The 20,690-nt window shown below is 49.7% G+C and overlaps 2 protein-coding genes across 2 annotated transcripts in view; both read right to left on the reverse strand.

The window, feature by feature from the left end:
• LOC104125730 (pepsin B-like) overlaps positions 1-1,531 on the reverse strand; it is a 4,418-nt gene extending 2,887 nt beyond the window's left edge. The window contains 2 exon segments of the mRNA XM_035893774.1: positions 285-438; positions 726-1,531. Of these exon segments, the coding sequence (XP_035749667.1) occupies positions 285-438; positions 726-781 (210 nt within the window). The 5' untranslated portion in view covers positions 782-1,531.
• The window catches only part of FRS3 (fibroblast growth factor receptor substrate 3), a 24,196-nt gene extending 5,797 nt beyond the window's left edge, over positions 1-18,399 (reverse strand). Inside the window, exons 1-7 of the mRNA XM_009638214.2 lie at positions 18,267-18,399; positions 17,972-18,060; positions 17,254-17,440; positions 14,443-14,604; positions 13,546-13,703; positions 9,264-12,751; positions 9,215-9,222 (exon numbers count right to left, since the gene is read on the reverse strand). Of these exons, the coding sequence (XP_009636509.1) occupies positions 11,825-12,751; positions 13,546-13,703; positions 14,443-14,604; positions 17,254-17,440; positions 17,972-18,037 (1,500 nt within the window). The 5' untranslated portion in view covers positions 18,038-18,060; positions 18,267-18,399 and the 3' untranslated portion in view covers positions 9,215-9,222; positions 9,264-11,824. The remainder of the gene's footprint in view (positions 1-9,214; positions 9,223-9,263; positions 12,752-13,545; positions 13,704-14,442; positions 14,605-17,253; positions 17,441-17,971; positions 18,061-18,266) is intronic.
• Between the last annotated feature and the right edge of the window lie 2,291 nt (positions 18,400-20,690).

The raw sequence follows: 20,690 nt of genomic DNA on the forward strand, positions 1-20,690 counted from the left end.
CAGCAGGAACAGACTGAGCTCTCACCCTGCTTTTTCTCCCCCAAAAAGTCATATTAAATATTTATTTTGTTGTGCCTTCTGTCACATATAGAAAAGCATCGCTTTTCATTGCTGGGGGAAAACTTTCCTAAAGTCTGAAACAGAAGCTTAAAAAAGAATGGGAAAAGCAATCTCTCACTCCTGGAGGCTCAGGAGTCCTGGATTGCTCCAGCAGCTGGGAAGGCAGCGGGAAAGGGGAGCGTGATGTACGGACAGGCAGCGAGAGGGGAACCCGGGGTACTCACATCCAGGTAGTTGGTTATTGTCTCGTGCACAACATAGTCCTCACTGAAGCGGTATTTCTGAGCTGGATCATATTTAATTTTCTTCAGGTAGTCCTCCAGCACCCCGGCCTCCCTCATTTTCTCCCGTATAGACTTGGCTTTCTTCAGTTTGATTCTGTACAGAGGAAAAAACCAAACCAACTCAAAACACAGCAGGAGATCAGGAGAAGATTTGGGCATTTTCAAATGATCAGTTCTCTGGGCTCCTTTGAACCCTGCCAGGATGGGAGCCCTCTGCTCAGCTGCCTCGTACATCCCCAGGGGCTGCCCTCCCAGCACGGGGTGCAGCCCGGGCTTGGACCACCATGGTCTGCAGGAGGCTGGGCCACCCTGCCTGGTTAGGCTTGGCCAGCCCCCTTGGGTGCTGGTGGGCCCTGTTATTTGCCCTCCTGAGGCACTCACCTCACCAGCCCCTCCGAGAGCTGGAGGCACAGCAGGGCCAGGACGAGCCACTTCATGGTGCAGGAGTTGTCCACTGGTCTGCACACACCCTTGGGGAGACCGCAGCGGATGGGCTGAGCTGCCCAGACTCCCTGGTTTTATACCGGGAAGCAGTGACCCCCCCTTATCTGTTGACCTCCATTTTCCATTACCACGCACACCCCCAGCTTCAAGGGTTTCTTTGTATTTTGGGCCACAAGGATTTTGAGGAGTCTGTGCCCTTAGCAAGCTGCTCAGCTGAGAATAGAGCAACGCGTGCCTTCGATAGCAAGACCAAAACGTTATCATCCAATAAAAGGACAGCTCTTATCGCAGCAAAGAGAGGAGTGACCCAAACGTCACCGTGGTGGGGCGTTATCTTGTGTTTGTCAAAACCTGTTCAAACCTTTCCCCAAAACAAAGGTGCTTGCAGCTCTTGACGCAGGATGGAAACACGGCAGACTTTTGTCTGCTGTTCTTCCACCCGGCCAGCCCAGCCGCCCGCCCATGGGGACCTTCTGGCATGGAAGAGTGATGGCTGCTGGTGTGGAAGCTTTTCCAGGGCACGGTGCAAAGGGCTGGAGCTGGCTGCTCTGCTCCCGCTGTCCCAGGGGCTCATTGAGCGCAAAGTTTCTTCGCCTGCATTCTTGTAGGTGGTTTCCAGCACTGTTCTGTATTCTGGTCCATCCTTCCCCACTTCTTCATCTGCTCTGTCCTTCTCTACCTCTTCATCAGCCCCCCAGTCCTTCGCCATCCTCCCCTCCAGGTATACCTGGTTTCATAGAATCATAGAATGGTTTGGGTTGGAAAGGACCTTTAGAGGCCATCTAGTCCAAGCCCCCTGCAGTGAGCAGTGATCTTTAACCAGATCACGTTGCTCAGAGCCCCGTCCAACCAGTCTCTTCCAGTTCCCAGGGACTTCCCCTGACTGCCGTGACTTTTCAAATATGATGGAGAGTGGCTTGGCAACTACATCAGCCAATGCCCTCTGGACTCTGGGATGCATGTCATCAGGTCCCATTGACTTATGTATGTTCAGGGTCCTCAGGTGGTCACAAACCTGACCTTCCCTTACAGTGGGAGGGGCTTTACCCCCCTGGTCCCCATCTTGTTGTCCATCGACTCAGGAGGGGTGAGGAGAGAGGTTACCAGTGAATACTGAGGCAAAAAAGCTGATGAGTACCTCAGCCTTCTCCTCGCCTGTCAATACTAGGTTGCCATTCTTGTTCATCAGGGGGGTACGCTTTCTCTAACCTCCCTTTTCTGGCTGACATACCTGTAGAAGCCCTTCTTGTTATTCTTTGCATCCCTTGCCAAGTTCGGCTCCAGCCACGCCTTGGCCCTCCAGACCCCATCCCTACACAACCGGGCAGCATCCCTGTACTCTCCCCAGGATACCTGTCCCTGCTCCCCCTGCCTCTGCAGTTCCCCCTTGCCCTTTAGGTTGACCAGCAGGGCTTGACTCTGCCATGCTGGTCTCTTCCCTTCTTTGCCTGATTTCTTACACCTGGGGATCGAGAGCTCTTGTGTTCTATGGAACGCGTCCTTAAAGCTCTGCCAGCTCCGTCCTGCTCCCCTGCCCCTGGGGACCCTTTCCCAGGGGGTCCTATGGACTAACTCCTCGAAGAGCTGGAAGTTTGCTTTCCTAAAATTTAGGGTCCTGACTATACTCACTTTTCCCATATCCCTCAGGAGCGTGAACTCCACCAACGCGTGATCACTGCAGCCCAGGCTGCCTCCAGTCTTGACATCACTGATGAGCTCACTTGCGGTGCTGACCATCAGGTCCAATATTGCATCTCCTCAGGTAGGGGTATCTATTACCTGCCTTAAGTTTCCATACATCGCACACCTCAATCCTGCTTCTGCTCTCATACTATTTCGGACAGAAATTACATATTTTTCCTTTTCTTTTCTTTTTTTTTTTTTTTGGTTAATTTGTGGAACCACTGGCTCCCTTTCCATCCTGCGTTAAAAGACAGGCGCTGGGCCTCCCTGCATGGGGAGCTTTAACCCACCTGTGGAGGAAGCCCTCGGGGCTGGCCGAGCCACAGCTTCCCCCACTGGGGCCTCGCACCAGCCCAGAAAGTCAGGAAATTTCTTGTTTGCTTTTTTTTTTTTTCCTGTCAAAAAGACCTCCCAAACTGCCAACAAACACCCAAACAGACCAAAACATTTTCCTTCATAACCTAAATATTTTCTAGCAAACGGACCAAAATGTTTTTTGATTATAACCTAAACATTTTCTAGCAAAGGGACGAAAATATTTCCAGTTAAAACCTAAATATTTTCTAGACCTCCTTTGGCCCTGCTGGCATCTCCACTCCGAGCAGCCTGGCTCATCACAGCGGGGAAATCACGCTCTCCATCACCCGCCGATAGCCCGGCGTCGCTATCGCTGCGCTCATCCTGTGTCAACGCTCCGCACGGATTTTATTCCCTCAGGAGCACCGGGGAGTGTGTGTCCTTTGCTGGATATTGAGACTCTAATAAAGCAATTATCTTGTTTGCTAGCAGGATTGATAGAAAGATCAACTTATTAAGATTGGATAAAAAGCAAATTCTGGCTGAAAGCAAAGAGAAGTTATCAAAACGTCAATATACCGAGTGTTATCTGCGGGTCCCCACAGGGACTCAGCCTTACCAAAAGACAAAGGAATAAGGTGCCCTCTACAGCACACACAAACGCATTCTATTTTTGGCACTTCTTGACCCCCAGTTAGACAGCACTTGTTTGCCGAGACATTGAGTCTAACGGGAATCAAGGATTTACAGTTTCTAACATCAGAGATCCCGTGTCCCTACGCGGAGCGGGACTCGGCCGACAGCACGTACCCACGCCACCCCAAGGCAGGACTTCTCCGTGGGGGCAAGCTCTGGGCATCTCTCCCCCTTTGGTTTCAGTCTCTTTTCAGTGTTGGTGCAATGGCCCAGCCCACGCGCAAACAGCCCCAGCCCAGGGAGCCCTGTCTCCCCCAGGTGAGCACAGATCCCCTTTGCATCCCATGGCCAACTCCACCACCTCTCCTGGGACACTGCGGCGGGGCAAAACCAGAAAATGAGATGAGCCGTGAGCAGCAGCTGTCCTGGCCACCCGGAGGGCTCGAGCACTTGCAACGTGAGCCAACAAATCCTCTTAAACCAACAGGCGCTGCAGAGGTGGGCACCATCTCCCAAAAGCCGGTAGCCCTTGACAGCATTTTGCAGGATTAGAAATGGGCTCTAAAGTGGGATCCAGCCTCCCCCGTGACCCAAAGACCTCTCCTGCCCGCAGGCACCACTCCCAGAGCCATCAGGGGTCAGAAACCTTTTCCAAAACATTGCCATCACCCTGAACTTCCCAGCCTGCTCTAGGCTCTGCTCTACCCCTGGCAAAAAACACAGAGAAGTGACTGGTCCCAACTCCAGGATAATTTATCCCCCCAGTTCCTCCGCGCCTGCCCCAGATGCGAGCTTTTGCTATTTACCTCAACAAACAGTAGCACAGAACTTAATAAGCATGAATACAGTACCGCCAGGGGCTTCCCTTGGTCATTAAAACCCGGTGCGGTCACAAGCACCACGTCAGCTAAAACCCTTCCTGAAGGTGCTGAACCCCATCCCAGTTAATGCTCTCCCCCTTTAGAATTTAAACAGTCTCGCTCCATGTGATTCATTTAAAATAGCTACAGACACTTTGCCCAGAGCATGATTGCTCTCTCCTTGGGTTTTCCAACCAAGAAAAGCTGTTGGTGGGAGCCGCGATGGCATGGCTGTGTCCGACACAGCTGTGTTTATGAAGGGCACACAAGCACACGTATCCTTTACTCAACGCTGCACGAGCTGGTTTTAGCGTTTTATTTCCAAAACAGAGATTCTAGTACACAGACGAACAGCTTCCATCCACACTAAAATAAATAGTCCCACTTTTCTACGCAACCATGAGAACAGCTCCTGAAATAAACAGCTAGGCTCTAGGTCTAACGTTTAAACTGCCAAACCAGGGCAAGGATCGGCCGCTTCGTGACGATCTTCTCTTGTGGGCAGTTTCCCCAAGAGACCTCCAGTCACCCTGCTCAGGCCCAGAGCCCAAGCTGATGCTGGAGCTCTACATCACCTCCTTATACGCCCCAAAAACTGGTCCCCACCTCTCTGCATCAGCGTCCACGCACATACCTGAAGTTTAGAAACGCACCCATCACACAAGATCTTCCCACAATGCTAAGGACTACCCCGAAAACTCCAAGCAAATGCCACACTACTTTCAACTTCTTTTGGACAGGGCTATCGAAGTCTTCCTAGAAGGAGAAATGAAAAATGTTTCATTGTGTTTTCCTGGCATGGGATGGAAACAATAACATGGGTTTATCATCAGTTATGTTATCACCTCTGTTGCCCTTCCAGTTCTTACCTCCAGCATTTTAGAAAGTCATGGAATGACCCTGAAGGAAAGAAACACATGAGTTTGGGGTGGCAAGACACCGCACACGAAGGCACGCTCATGTAGGAAGGCGCAGGCAGATGTTTTTAAGTTGGAGCAGGGACACCTTGAACCACATCAGGTTGCTCACAGCCCCGTCCAACCTGGCCTGGAATGTTCCCAGGGATGGGGCCTCCCCCCCCTCTCTGGGCAACCCCTGCCAGGGTTTCACCACCCTCAGCGTGAAGAATTTCTTCCTTAGATCCAGTCTAAATCTACTCTGCTTCAGTTTAAAGCCATCAGCCCTTGTCCTGTCACAGCTGGCCCTACTAAAAAGATTTTCCCCCATTTTTCCTATGGGCCCCCTTTAGGCACTGAACAGCCTTCTTTTCTCCAGGCTATTCACTGAAACTACCCATGGTGGAAACAGCACGTCTTAAAAGCGTAGGGGCTCCAGAGATCACGAACATTCTTGCTGTGTTCAACCCGCATTCACAGCACATCAATTTCCAAGGCAACTTCATGATTTCCTCCTGGTGCTCAGCTCAGTGGAACTCTGGTCTACACCCTCATGACAGCTCTGCCCTGAAGAGAGACACCATGGAAGAGTTGGTGTCTTCCAAGCCTCAGCTCCTGTGTCGCACAGGCCAGGGAACCTCATCCAAACATTTCTGTGAGTTCAGCTTCCAGCTCAAACAAGCAGCACGTGGAATTGTCCTGCAAAGATACCCCTGTGGGTCAGCAGCCAGCAGAGAAGGAGAGGTGTCTGCCTCTGCGTACTCGTTTCTCTTCATTTACTTTTTAAGCCTATGGCAGTGAGACCAGCTAGGTGGAAGAGAGCAACCATTGCTCCAGGTAGAATATATAAGGACATGGACACATCCTTCAGGGGAGGGAGACCTGGAAAACCAAGGCTGCAAGAAGCCCAGCTTGACTTGTATGAGGACCCCTGGTGACTGTTGGCCTGGCTTTCCATTTTAAATAAAAGGTAGAGTTGACTTTGCAGTGTGACAGCTGCCTCTTTGCACGACGCACAACAAAAAGCCAGGACCACCGGATAATCGTCATATTCCATTTATTCGGTATACATTCGTAGTGCGCGTTAATGTAAGACATGAGCACTCCTCAGGTCACATAGCACTGCTGCTGTTCTTCACCTGTAAGGTTACACCCGGATGAGATCTAGAGAGGGGCGGAATGGATATCCATAGAAATAACCTGAAGAAGCAATTACACAGCAAGATCAACCCCTCTGGTCAAAGCAACTGAATCCCCGGTGGCCAGAGCCCCGAAGCACCTTTGTTTTTCTGCCACATCAGAAATGTTCAGTATCAAAGACACCAGTACAAGTAACAACAAGGAGAATCGCATGGGAGGAGAGCTTGAGATAGCACAGATGCATCTGGGCCTTTCAACTGTAAAAATCACATTCACTTATGGAAGAAAAACAAATTAGATCCCTTCTTTACAATGAGCCTTTTCCATACCCTGGCCTGTAATTGCCAACTTCAAAGCTCTCAGGATTTCCACTAATGTATTCACCTTTGGTCCTGCTCGCTAACAGGAATCTAAACCTGTTCTGCTACCCGTGCGCGGCATTTCAAGACGAGCCAAGTTTGAGGGAAAGAAAAACTTCCCAGAAAGACTGACAGCAGCCCTCCCAAAAGCTGAATTTAGGCAATGCGTTCACTAACGATCATTCGTTAATGACGCTTCACAGTCAAGATACCGCCCGAGAGGGCTGAGCAGCATCACATGGAGGGACAGAGGAAAGACTTCGGGATAAAATGGCTGAGAACAGACAGCTGTAATACCAAGCCCTGGTTTGGTTTTTCTCCCAGTGAACAGCACGGCTTAGGCAATAAAAATAATGACACTTTGGTAACAACTAACACATTCGCGTCTCTTTGCAGAAATATTGATCCTTTAATCCTCACAATCCAGCCTCTCCTTTGCCATCCTCTCCCTGTAAGGCAAGTACAGCTCATGGATACTCAAACCTCCTCCCCTCAGGGGAAAAGCAGGCACATTAAATGGGTCAAAAGAAAAAACAAATCAGAAAACCCTCCCACGAGAAAAGACAACTGAGCGCCAGGAGAAGCCATATTCCCACCAGCAGCTTCTTGGGGAAGGGAAGGGTAAAAGGTCTATTTATGCATTCACTGGGGAAGACATATCGGGGGGAAAAGTCTGATTGATTAACTCAAAACTCAAACAAGAGCCACTTAAAAGGTTAAGACAGTCAAATTCTCTCTGCATAGCACATAGCCGCTTACCAAGTCATCCCTTGAACTTCAGTCTTGCAAGCAGAGGAGGAAGACCAGCGAAGATGCTGCACGGTCCCCAGCAGGAGCCACACGAACCTGCTCCGCAGCAAAGTACGTAAACCAACAGCTAAGCTCATGCTGCCAAGGCCTTCACCATTACCCAAGAGAGCTTCATTTTGCTGCCTTTTCTTCAGAACTGAAGAAAATCTCAGCAAACACAACAGCTGACTGAACACAGCTCCTTTTGCCAAGTTACCAAGTCACAGACAAAACATCGAGGCAAACCATCTGCCTCGCAGAAGCAAGCTTGGGAGAGTAAGAGATCTCACAGCATCAACTCAGCTTCAGGGACGAACTCCAGAGCAGGTTTCAGATGCACACGTGCTCATTCGTTTCCTTCTGGTCAACTGTGTGGCATCAGTTGGATGCACAGAGCCCTGGATGAATCCTTCTTAACTCAAACCCAGATTTATGGATGCAGCCACAAAGGGTGAGGTATTCTGCTCCACGGGGGTGATCACTGGGCATCCCTAGTTTAGTTTCCCATCCAAGTAAGCGTACACGTGTATGTTAGTATGCATCCATTGGGAAAGCCCAGCAAACTTGTACCTAAGCTCAAAGCAAAACCTGTAAGATCTGTCTTTACAAGGTGCCATAAAGATACAACATACGGCATAAAGATCATCTTCAACCAAAAGAAAGCAGTAACGAGGAAAGGCTCCAGAGAGTTGTCAGAAGGGATCCTCCTGCCCATCACCCAAATCAAAGAACCGAAGGAATAAGAAAACGCCAACTCGGATGTCCTCCTTGCCTTTCAAGCCCATACTGGTTTCTCCTCCAAAACCATTTCAAGCGTGGCCACTAGAGGAAGCTGCGACACTGGCGAGCACCGCTCGGGCTCTAACACAGGGAGAAATCCAAAGCAGTGACATTTCTGCTCCGGGTGCCCTGAGAACTACCACCCCAGTGCTCAAACACGGCTCCGTCCTTTCCCTGCACTTCCACACCACCTGCAAAATTAAATATTAAGAAGTTCTCAAAGGGTCCTGGCCACTTAATGCGGACATTGCTCTTGTAAAGTTTTCCAGAAAAGCAAAAAAGCAAGGAAAATCACTGGGACGTGAACCCGATATGCACCGTGAAAGCCGTAAATGATGACTGGTTCCCTGGCTGCCTGCACGGCGTTTCCCATTTCATTGCTTAAACATTAAACAAACCCACTGCAAACAGTGAGCTGTGACCAGCTTTTCATTCCCAAAGCTTTCTGGGGAGCTTGCAATACCACCCGAGCAAAGCCTGCTGAGCCAGCGGGGCTGCTCCCCGACCCATGGCCACCGGGGAGGACCCAACGGGACGTAAGGCAGAGGATGGTGCAGCAAGGCACCCGCCAGGTCCCTGGGCACTGAGAGCAGCAGATGCAGCCAGCATCAGCTCAATATTTTCTCATCTTTAAGGTCAAGGAAATTCTTATTCTCTTTCTTTGAATAAGTGCAGCATCCTCCACTGTAAATGGGATAAGGCGTGCCACCGGGTAACAGCAATAACCTATCTGCTATACGCACGCACAGCTATTGCACAGAAGTCTCCCTGTCACTACCACTTGCAGCGTCCTCGGGAGGTAGGGGAGCATCAGATTGACCAGAGAGGAAAGGGAGGTGCAAGTCGGACAACCCAGTTTGTCTGGAGGATGTGAAAGTCAGCAGTTCAAAAGGTCAGAGCCAGCTTTCCCAAAGCAAAGCTCACTTAGAGCCACTTAAATGGGACTGCAGCCGCCACTCGCTGGGAGCCCGGCCTTGCGGAGGAACCACCAGCACTGGTGCGCTTCCCTCGATCCCCAGAGCTCACAAGATCTACGCAGCCGGGCAGCAGCCCCAGGCCTCACCCGCTTTCTCCCAAGACACAAGCTGCCACCCAGCAGCATCTTCCCTTGCACTTAACCAACCTGCAAACCTCCCGTGCGGGTGGGAAAGGACCCTCACCTCTTCCTCCATGTAAATGTAAAACATTTCATCCTTTTTTTCCCTTTCTGGGGGGAAGAGGAGAGTAAGTATTTGGCATTTCTCAGCTCAGGCAGTGGAAAGGCAAGCTCATACAGAGGCTCCCAGAGAACTGCCCTGTACTGCCACGTGGGAGTTGCTAGTGCTGTCCCAGAGGGTGACACCTACAGATTAGAAACTCTTTATTTAAATAGCTTAAAGCTTAATGCAGTTAACATTTTTTATATATATATATAAAACCAATTTCTTCTCTCACTTCCCTAAATGAAAGCTAGATTTAGGGGGATACATTACTTGTCTTTTTTTTTTTCCCCCCTTCAAATAAAGGAATTTGGTATACATATAAAAATATATTACTTGGTTTTCCTTTCAGTTACAGAACATACAAGGGTTGGGGTGGAGAAAAGAATGGAAGACAAGCACAAGGACTTAAAAAAAAAAAAAAGGAAAACCCAGTGATTTTAAGCATGTGGTGCACTTTGAATTTATAGTGCAACAGCAAGCCAAGAAATCCACGTTCTGCCGACACAAGCATGGTATTACTCATATTTTTACCAATTTTTCTTAACTGCATGGCACATGTCCTTGCTCCCAAAAGGGTCACATTTCAATGTGACGTTACAGCACCAAAACCAAAAAGGCTGAACTTCAAAAATTTGGAAATGAAGTTTCTGGAGCTCCGAAGCAGGTTGCAGCTGGACGATCGGGCTCTCTCCTCTTTCACACCGGAGGCTCACCGACTTCGACATCAGAAAACATTAGGGACAAGGAGAACACAGCAAGGCTTGGCAACGTTTCTGCTGGCAGCAGGACACCTCGTAGAGCACTGGATCTCTCAACTCCTGTCCCAGGGAAGAAGATGAAGAATAGAGACAGCAGAATGGTGGGACACCAGAGTGACCCAGAGCTCACTGAAACAGCTTAGAATGGCAAAGAGTAATCCAGGGAGGGATTAAGCTGCAGCGTATCACCGTGTGGAGAGGGGTGGTGGAACATCCTGCAACGGGAGAGGAGCAGAGACCCTACACAGGACCTCACACAAGGCCTGACAGCTCAGCTTAGACTCAGCCCTGGTGTCAAGAGACAAATCCACATCAAAAGGCCACAAATTTACCCGAGAGCCAAAATTTAGCCCTTCACAAGTCCGTAGTTGTAGGAAACAAACTGCACATTCACTCAAAACACCAATCAAATATTTCTCATGGACCCAGCCAGGCACGTGGGTGTAGGCAACGGCTTTGATACAACTCCAAGCTTGGCTGCCTGGCAGCTCTGCTCGCACTCCCACGTCTCCCGTACCATTTCCCACCCACCCTGTGACAAGTCAGTCCCAGTTAAAAAAATTCTCAATTCACAGCTGCTCTTTTCCCCAACTGCAGCTCAGCAAATCCACCAACCTCTTCCAAGATCTGTCCCCCAGACAGAAGGAGTGAGCCACAGCGAGTATGTGTTTCATATTGGCACTGGTTTTGGCAATTACCACTGGGATGCAAAAAAACATTTAATAAATAAATACGTAAACAAATAAATAAATCAACAGCACTTCTGAACAGCCACTAAAAAGAACCCTTAGAAATCAAAACAGGGTATGGTACAATTGAAGCTTTCTATACCAAACCTCAAATATCTCTCACAGTTGCGGTCTTCCCCTCCTCTTTTAAAGTGGGGTCTCTTCAGGAAATCAGGTTTATGTGATCACAGTGTCTGTGCCCATAGCTGCCTGCCCTCCTCTATTAATTTCTAGAGTTGCCCAATTAAAATCAAATCTGAGAAAGGGACAGAAGTATAAAAGGCTTCTACGAGCTTCAAGAAAATAGGAGAAAGGTGCGAGTTGAGGGGGAAAAGACTGCAGCATGAGTTCATCAGGGGTCAGCAAAACCCCAACGCAAAACCCCAACGCAAAACCCGACTTTGGAGTGGCCCGGCTGCAGAGCTCGCCTGGAGCTGCAAGGCATGAAATACATGGGAAACAGGCTTGATTTGCAGAGGAGCTCCTAAAGCAACTCACTTTTGGAAACATGCCTCCACCATGCTATAGCCCTGTCTCTGCAGCCAGGCTGTTGGCACTGCTCACGGAGCTGCCGGGCAATCCAGAGAGCTAACCCAATTCAAGGCTGTATCCACACAGTGCCAGTACTACCGCTGGCACCTTCTGCCCCTCTCGCCAGAAATTTAACCTTCAAACAGCATCGTCAAATATCCCACAAGGCTTTAAAAACGAACTACATGGGAGAGACAGAGAGGGGAGGACGGACAGACAGACTAGCCTTAACATCAGCTGTAGGAGCCATCCCATAACACCAGGTAATGGGGTAAACAGGGAAGCAGAAGGCAATGGCGAATGGAAGTCACACCAGGCAATACACTGAAGGGCAGGTACCAAAGCCACGACGCAGTGCTTGCACTTGGTGTTCCCCCTTACAGAGGCAGGTCAGTGCTGTTATGTCGAGTTTTCCGCGAAGTCCCATCATCTCTTGGCAGGGCCCTTTGCAAACTGGACATGGCCGCTGTCTTTTTTAGGTCAATGACCGCGTAGGAGTCCGTCCGGCGGGCTTCGTGGGTGGCAGGAGGTGGGACACGGGGGACCGGTGGGTTCTGATGTCCCTTGCATGGCTCAGCCTCCAGCTCCACCTGGATGTAGTTGAGTTGCCGCGGCTGCTCTGGACAGGGCCGGGGGAAGTCGAAGCTGAAGACGCTGGGCACGCAGCCGCGACGAGGCTTTGGCAGAAAGCCGCTGCGCCGCTGGCTGCTGCCCCCATGCAGCGCGGTGTTCTCTGAGTTCATGTAGTTCTGCAGGGGATCTTCTTCACCAGCCTCAGAGTAGCCGCTGGGGGATGGCGTCAGCAGGTCCCCAGCACCCACGTCCTCCTCGCCCCGCCGGAGCGGCTGGCACTCCCACACCGGGGGCAGCGACGGCAAGTTCTCATAGTGCAGCAACGCCGTTCTGCGATGGGAGCAGCCGGGTAAGCCCGCGTCCTCACGGGTGAGTTTCAAGCGCCTGCCTCGGCAGAGAGAGGAGGTGCTGGAGGGCAGCAAGCCATTGACATTCTCGTAGACGCACTGGGGTGAAGGACACTCCTCCTCGCACTCGTTGTTGTTGTTGTTGGCGGGGCAGAAGTGCGTCCTGCACTCCCGGTGGTGCCGACAGACGCGTCTGTAGTTGGACGTGGGACCTAACACGAACTTAACCTCCCCTGGCTGCAGAAAGACCTGGGGATTGCGGTCTTCGAGGGAGCAGCTGTGGTTCCTATGGGGGAAAGGAGGGTGGACTTCAGGCAAGGAGTGCATACAATGTCGGCCCCTCAGCTCCTGATCACCATTGGCCGTGTTGACGTAGGTGTGGGACTGCAAGGAGAGAAGCAGAGGGACAGTGAAAGGAGAAGAGAAGAGACAAGAGCAAAGCAGCTGTCAGCAGCTGAGAAACCAACAGGAATGGAAAATTGGCTGATGAAACAGGGGAAATGAAAGAATTTCAGAAGGTGAAAATACTTTGGGAAGCCAAACACAAACGCCATTTCTGGATTTGTGGGCTGAAGCAGAGACAAAAAGGAATCCAACTGCAGAAGATACACAAATTTCATGCTCGATGCATATGGCACCGAACAAAAAACCAAAGCCACCTGCAAAGTATTTCCTTGAGTGGCTTACACCTGCGATACTGCAGCATTCACACCTACCCAGGCTTCTCTGATAACGGTGGAGACAAGCTGGATTTTGGAGGGAAAAATCTCAAATTCTAAAGCTGAGAACAAAGAGCTGAACGTCAAAAATAAAAATGAGAAGAGTCTGAACGGGGGTATGCATCTGCACATCAGTTTAGGGGTTGCAGTAGTAGCTGACAGATAGGGCAGTATGACTTGGACTCACAAGGTAAGTGCTGCTGTTAAATAGTTGCCACGCAAATACCTGTAGATTAAGGAAGTCAACTCAGTCAGCCTCGACAGAGTGCCTGTTCTAGTGAAGTGGCAGGGAGCAGAAGTCTCCAACAGCAAAATGAAGCAAAAGAGGAAAAAAAGGATGATGAGGTATGAGGATCCCCTGAGCTTTGCTGGAGTAAGAGAAACTCAGAATTGTGCAGGACTGCTAGCAAAACAAGCTGCTTGTTCGTTGCTTGCAGAATTTAGGACACCCAGGTTTACCTGCTCGTCAGGCCCGATAAGGGCATGAGTAGAGTCTTCACCCACAGAGGAATGCCTCAGGCTGCTCACCGAGGGGTGGCGGGCTGCAGAGTATGATAGGGTTTCTCTAGGGAAGCTGTGAAATCCATTGGGAAATCCTGGGACAGTGTACCCCAGACCTGGGAGAGAATCAAGACAGATGAGCATTGCCTCATTGGTTTGGTACAAAATAGTCGACTTCGTTTTCAGAGTGAGCCGACCTCTTGACTGCATCCTGCAAGTCAGAATCAGCCTGTCTGGGGGCCAGCCCTATGATGAAGTACCGAGGATAAATACAAGGGCTAGGCCCTCCTGTTTAAACCAATTCAAGTCACTCCTAAAGAAGACAGGAATTGAGCAAATCTGAATTCTTCCAGATATGGTTTCCCCTAGGAACCACCTGACCCTTGTAGACACTACTTAAAAAGGCCACTTGGCAGCGGTCCAGATGAAAACCAACAGAAGGGTGACACCTCGGTTGATGATTTGAAGGGCTTTTTGTTGCTGTTTCCTTGGAAACAAAATACATGGCAGACAAGGGGGGGCTAAAAATAAACCTGCTGCATAGAGCGCACGTGGACATAAAGATACGGGACAGCAGTGAGGCCAGCACGCGGGAGGGATCCACGGGCTGCAAAGGGCAGTTTCAATCATAGGATCATTTAGGTTGGAAAAGACCCCTAAGATCATCAAGCCCAACCATCAACCCAACACTGCCACCCCACCACCAAACCATGTCCCCAAGCACCTCATCTGCCCAGCTTTTAAATCCCTCCAGGGATGGAGACTCAACCCCTTCCCTGGGCAGCCCCTTCCAGTTTCATGTGACCACTTGCGGACATCACCTACTCTTCTCCCCAGACACTGAAGGAGCCTTACTGTTGGGTGCCTGGGGGGTCCGGGAGAGCTCCCGCTCCGTGGGGTGACTGTTCCTGGTGATGACAACAGGCTCTTCCACTACGTTGATGCTGTTACACTGCATCAGGTCCTGAAGCAGGTTAAAGATCTCCTCTGCTCTGGAACACTTGAAGGCAAAAATCCCTGCACAGTAATGAAGAGGAGGGTCAGAAAAGCAAGAAAGCAATCCTGCTTTAGCAAGAGCGTCTGTAATTCCTGGCTCTAAATGAACAGGCAGTTTTGATTTCTTTTGCTGGGTTTAACACAATCAACCTGCAACCCACAGCCACAGGAGAACAACCAACAACTCGGTGGATTATTGCACCAAAGGAACCACAATGCCATGACAGCCATCTGACCAAACGGGGCATTATTACAAGAAAAATAGCAAGCACCCCAGTTATCTTAAGACGATCAATCCCACATGAGCAGAGGTGTGAAAGGCTAACTGCTCTCGTTTCATCTCTAATCTTCTGAGTGGTGTCCCTCAGGGGTCCGTACTGGGACCGGTGCTGTTTAATGTTTTCATCAATGACTTGGACAGCGAGATCAAGTGCACCCTCAGCAAGTTTGCGGATGACACCAAGCTGAGTGGTGCAGTTGACACACCAGAAGGACGGGATGTCATCCAGAGAGACCTGGACAGGCTGGAGAGGTGGGCCTGTGTGAACCTCATGAGGTTCAACATGGCCAAGTGCAAGGTCCTGCACCTGGGTCGGGGTAACCCCCAGTATCAGTACAAGCTGGGGGAAGAAAGGATTGAGAGCAGCCCTGCTGAGAGGGACTTGGGGGTGCTGGTCATTCCATGATTCTGTGATTCTATGATACATACACGTATAAATATATGCACGCACAAACAGACACACACATATGTCCTATGAGGACAGGCTGAGGGAGTTGGGCTTGTTCAGCCTGGAGAAGAGAAGGCTGTGGGGAGACCTGATTACGGCCTTTCAATACCTAAAGGGGGCCTATAGGAAAGATGGGGAAAATCTTTTTAGTAGGGCCAGCTGTGACAGGACAAGGGGTAATGGTTTTAAACTAAAAGCAGGGGGGTTGGACTAGATGACCTCTAGGGGTCCCTTCCAACCCAAAACATTCTATGATTCTATTTTAACTCACTTGGCGCCCAGTCCGATTCTCACTACCAGGGGCAAGTCTATCCAGTGACTACTGGAAATTGAACTGGGCCCTGTGGAGTGTGCACGTGAGGGAGGGACAAGAACGTCATATTTCAAATATGTATGGAATTAAACTGTGTCTCCCCAAACGAGCAGCCCAAACCAGAGCTGGTGTGTGCAGAGCTAACCAATCCCAAGCTGGCACGCACACACACGCACAAAAGCCATAGCAACGAGAACAGCATGGCAACAACGTCTGCTACCCCAAAGAGTAAGGTTTTAGACATTCTGGACAAAAAAAAAAAAAAATAGCTGTATCTGCCTTATATAAGGTGTGGAGCAGCATCAGGACGGAGTCCTCCAAATAAAATTAACTAAGCAGAAAAAAAATCCTACAAGGAAGGGAAAAAACTCATCAAAACGCAATGCCATGTCTCTCATTTCTGTCTGCTTTAAGAATGATGAGTAAGTACCTCTCTTCTAAAAATTCTGTAATACATGAAGAGCAAATGGCTCTGCTTTATCCCCGCTACCTGGATCTAAATAAAAAACACCACACACAGGGCAAAATTCTAATCACTGCATCCTGCAAAAGGCAAAACGGAAACTGAAGATGCAGTTCCCATCGCTGGCAACTGATAAGCACATGACTCCAGGAGAGGAAAACCCCACTTACATAAATATTAAAGAGGAGCATACGGCACTACAGATTTGCACAGTGCTTTACAGAGACACTGAACAGTCATGCAGAGTCCTTTTGGATAAGGAGGAGTTTACAAACACATTAATAGAATGAGGAAACAAACTTTTTTTTTCCCTGGGATGCAGATGCCAAGAAAACGTTCAGCTCTTTAAAAGCAAGAGAGACAGACTGGTAAAGGAACTAACAGGCACCATTGTAAAATTGGAGTCTATTCCCAGCATTGCTGATGACTTGGCATGTACTCCTGGGTGACTCACTTCCCTTCTCTATGCACAGCATCTCCATGCATAAAATCAGTAAAACGTAAAACTCCTTTCCCTCTACGTTACGAAGTGCTGCCAGACACGAAATGCAAAGCATTAAGTAGAACTAGCACTAACCAAGGCAGAGCAAACACACGGAGAGAGGTGAAATGCGCTCAAACAACTATTGCCACTGATGTGCATTTGGCAGCTCTGTGGAACAGGCAAACCCTGAGAGGGACCTGCAAAGAGGTGCAGGTTTATCCCCAGAGTTAAAAAATGCTTAACAAACCTTCTGTCTTGCAAAAAGCGCCTTCTGGCTCCTAAGGAGAGAAGTCCAGTAACCTGTCCTACCACAGCTGTGCATCATTCCATACTGAAGCTCAGAGCTGACAGCGTAACAACATCCTCTCTTACATTAAATATGCCCCGTCCGATGCTCAAGCCTGCTTCACCAACTACCTCATGAGCGCCGATGCACTAGCAAAATGAGACCTTTAGATTTACGTCCAGGTCCTGAGCCACGATGCTGTTCTCATTAGCGTTTCAATCAGGAGTATTAACTGTACATGCATGTGTGCTCCAGTATTCTGGGGGAACAGAGGCTGCAAAAGAACCTGTTGATTCATTAGATGCAGGAATTTGGGAAGACACAAGCATCGGCTCACTCTGGCTGCCTGGGAACAGAAACCTCAGTATTCCTTCCTCCAGGAGCCTCCACACTCACCCTGCCCTGTGTGGCATCGACGACCGCTCTCGAAGGAGAAGAGGTTGGAGTCATAGCCATAGCGGCGCAAGCAGAGGTAGGGCCACCTGACAGCATCTCGCTTGTGAGTGTGCAAGATGAGCTCCGTCTGTGTCAGCTCCATAATCCCAGATCCCAGCTCGTTACCTTCATCATCCACATTCGTTACCTGCAGAGGCCACAGAGCTCACATCAGGAAACTCACTGCCTCGGTATCAAAAAAAGCCCACCCACAAAGATACTGCAATTCCCATGGATTCCCCCTTCATTTACTGAGATGCCTTTTTCTCAGCTGAGAGCATGAATTCATTGCTGGCAGAAGGCACCGAGCTGGCAGCCCTGGAGACTGCGTGCTTGGCAGTTCAGCTGATGTGTCTCAACACAGACACTGGAACACAGCCCTGAGCAATAAAAGGTTTCTCTCCAGTTCCCCATTTCCTTGCTCGGCTGAATCTCAGTGCAGAGGCAATTTCTACTGCAAATACAAACATATTTGCAGCACAGGTTGCTTAAGGAACGGGAAAAAAACCCCCAACAAACCAAAATAGTAACATATTTGCAAATCTTATCAAGTGAAAGACTCCTCTGCAAGAAGAGAGGTTTTCTTTCCTTTCATGCCTGGAGTCCAACCCCTGCTGGGCTTTGCTAGTAGTCGGTGCTGTCACAGACTCTCTGATGGGGATAAAGGTGCAATGGTTACCTTAAATTTGGTGGGATGGTTGTCTGGGATGCTATCTCTGCACAGACAACTGCAGCAGCTCCCCATGACGTCAGCATAAGAGGTAATCCCTGGGGAGAGGGTACAAACCAGGGGACAATCATCTTTTTGAACCAACTCCTCCCCCCCTCTCCAAACACAAAGCATTTACAGCCTGTACCCTCCTCGATCCCCTCGCACGTGGCCCAGTGGGTTTGGATCTCAAACTCTTCCATGTGTTCTTCAATTAATGGACACCATACAATATTAGGCTAATTAAAAATAACAGCTTTCTTACCATTAGGCAGTTGTTGGATGTTTTTAGAGGAGTGAGAAGAAATTCCCACAACGGTCCCTCTACCTCCTTCAGGACTTCATGGCAACCAGGTGTCAGAGTCACCTAAAACACAAGGGAAATGGTCCCATCTTCCACCTGACAAGGAGAATACAATTAAACAAATTAAAAAAACAGAGAGGAATAAAAAGCAGGGGGTGGGGGGGAGTTGTGACTGACGTTCCCTTCAAACACCATAAGGAAGGCAGGTGCGCTTTTTTTTTTAACTAACTACCTGCTTTTATATGAATACAGAAAATAATTCTGCACAGACCACTCCTGCAATTTCTGAAAAAATATACAGCCTACAGCTAAAAAAACCCTAAAAATAAGAGATATTTTACTTCTTGGCTTTCGGATCCTGCAGAGGAGTGGGGTTTGTCAGAGCTACTGTAGTGCAAATAAAAGACAACAGCAATGCTGGATGGCTGAGGGCGGCGAGGATACGAGGAATCACACACGCCTGCTGCTTAGGAATGTGAAGATACCTTCGGTTGCTGGCAGGTCCTTAGGGGTCAGAGAAGCAGCAGCCTTTAAAGCAAGTGAACACAACAGCTGTTCTGTTCTGGACTACGAAAAGGAAAAAATGCCAGGAAACGTGAAGACTCGGCTGTCTGACAACAGCCAGCGAGCGCAAGTATCAAGCCGGCAGGAGTTGTACGTGCTAGTAGCGAGAAATAACTGCTATCTTTGATGGAAACTTAAAGGACTCCACATCCACTCTAGGGCAGGGAATTCAGCAGCAGATAACACAAGAGGATGCCATGTTTTATTTGGCGAGAACAGCTACCAATCTCTCCATCTGAGGCATGACAGAATAGAGCCATATGGATAACCAGCCTGGCACTAGAGCAGTAAATAAAATGAAAAGGCTACTGGAAACCTTGCACTCTGCCATGCCAGAATCCACCTCACCAGCTGATCCAAATTAAACAATGAATCACAAAGTTGCATCTCTGGGCAAAACCACGTTGCACAGCTGCCCTCAGGCTCCCCCGCAGCGCAGAGTGGTGCGGAGGGAAGGGGAAAAGCCGGCAACGAGCTGACCAAGGGGTCCCATTTCATTTTTTACATCAAAGCATAACTTAAATTTCCCTCCACTGCAACCCCATGCCTTACCTTTGGTCCCTGCAGAACTCCCTACCACATCCTAAGCCTGCAAAGTCTCCCAGAAGATGAAAGCTTCTTTTTGAGCAAGCTGGAGGACCTTGGGCACAAATCAAGCCGGCTGCCCTCTTGCACATACCCATCACCCCGAACAGTAATAACACCACACGCCCCCTGTTCAACACCGCATCCTGCTCAAGCCATCCTATTTGTTTTTCTAGACTCGGTATGGCTTTACTCCCCGCTGACCTTACAGGCTGTGATCAATAATTTAGCAAGAGATTCCTCCCTGTTTCAGCTAATCTGGTCACTAGGGGCCTTGTCCTCTACGGTCTCCGCTCTCCCACTCCCATCTCATCAATTCCCTCAGTAAAAAAAAAAAAAAACAACCAACCTTGTAGAAAACATTGCCTTTGCCCCCATCTTTCTCCTTTATTCCTCTCTCCCCCTGGTGCTCCCTTCACCCGTGTCTGTCTAACCTGCAAGGGGGTTAGGTTGGAGTGCTGTCACCTATCCTGAACAGTTATTATGGCCAGAACTGAACCAACAAGAAAAAAAACCATTGCGAGATCCCCGAACACTCCCTTGGGGCTTCCCGCTACTCCTCACTGATGAATATTTTAGTGGCATCCCTTTCACGCAGACACCGAGACTCTCAAGACGCCCGTCTCTTGCTCGGTGCTTTCAACACGCACCTTTCCAATGGCTGTTTGCCAGTTCGTAACCTTAACTGGTTGAACTAAAAACTCTGAAAGCACAACACACTTCCCTGTGAGCAAGAGCGGGTACCTCCTAAGACCAGCAGCCCCATCCTCCCCTCCAGTCTCCCCACCTCCCAGGACCCAAACCTCAATCCTCCTCAAAGACTTTGCAGCTCTCCTTGGCCCACTCTCCAGACCACAGCTCACCTCTCCCAGATCGTTCGCTCTCCTCCCAAACCCTCTGCTCCTACACAGGCTCCATCCGTACCCCCCAGCCTGCAGAAGAGGGTCCACCTAAACCCAGCACTGCAGAAGAGGGTCTGGGCTATCTCAACCTGGTCTCCTAAACCCGGCACTGCAGAAGAGGGTCTGGGCTATCTCAACCCGGTCTCCTAAACCCGGCACTGCAGAAGAGGGTCTGGGCTATCTCAACCCGGTCTCCTAAACCCGGCACTGCAGAAGAGGCTCCCACCTAATCCCAAAGGACCAGGGCACCCTGGCACCACCACGCCGGCCCTGCGCAGGGGTACACGGATACCTCGGGTGGAAACCCGCATGGCCCCACACCAACCAACCCACC

The sequence above is a fragment of the Egretta garzetta genome, unplaced genomic scaffold (assembly GCF_000687185.1).
Source record: "Egretta garzetta isolate BGI_Z169 unplaced genomic scaffold, ASM68718v1 scaffold105, whole genome shotgun sequence".
In the NCBI taxonomy this organism is placed as follows: domain Eukaryota; kingdom Metazoa; phylum Chordata; class Aves; order Pelecaniformes; family Ardeidae; genus Egretta; species Egretta garzetta.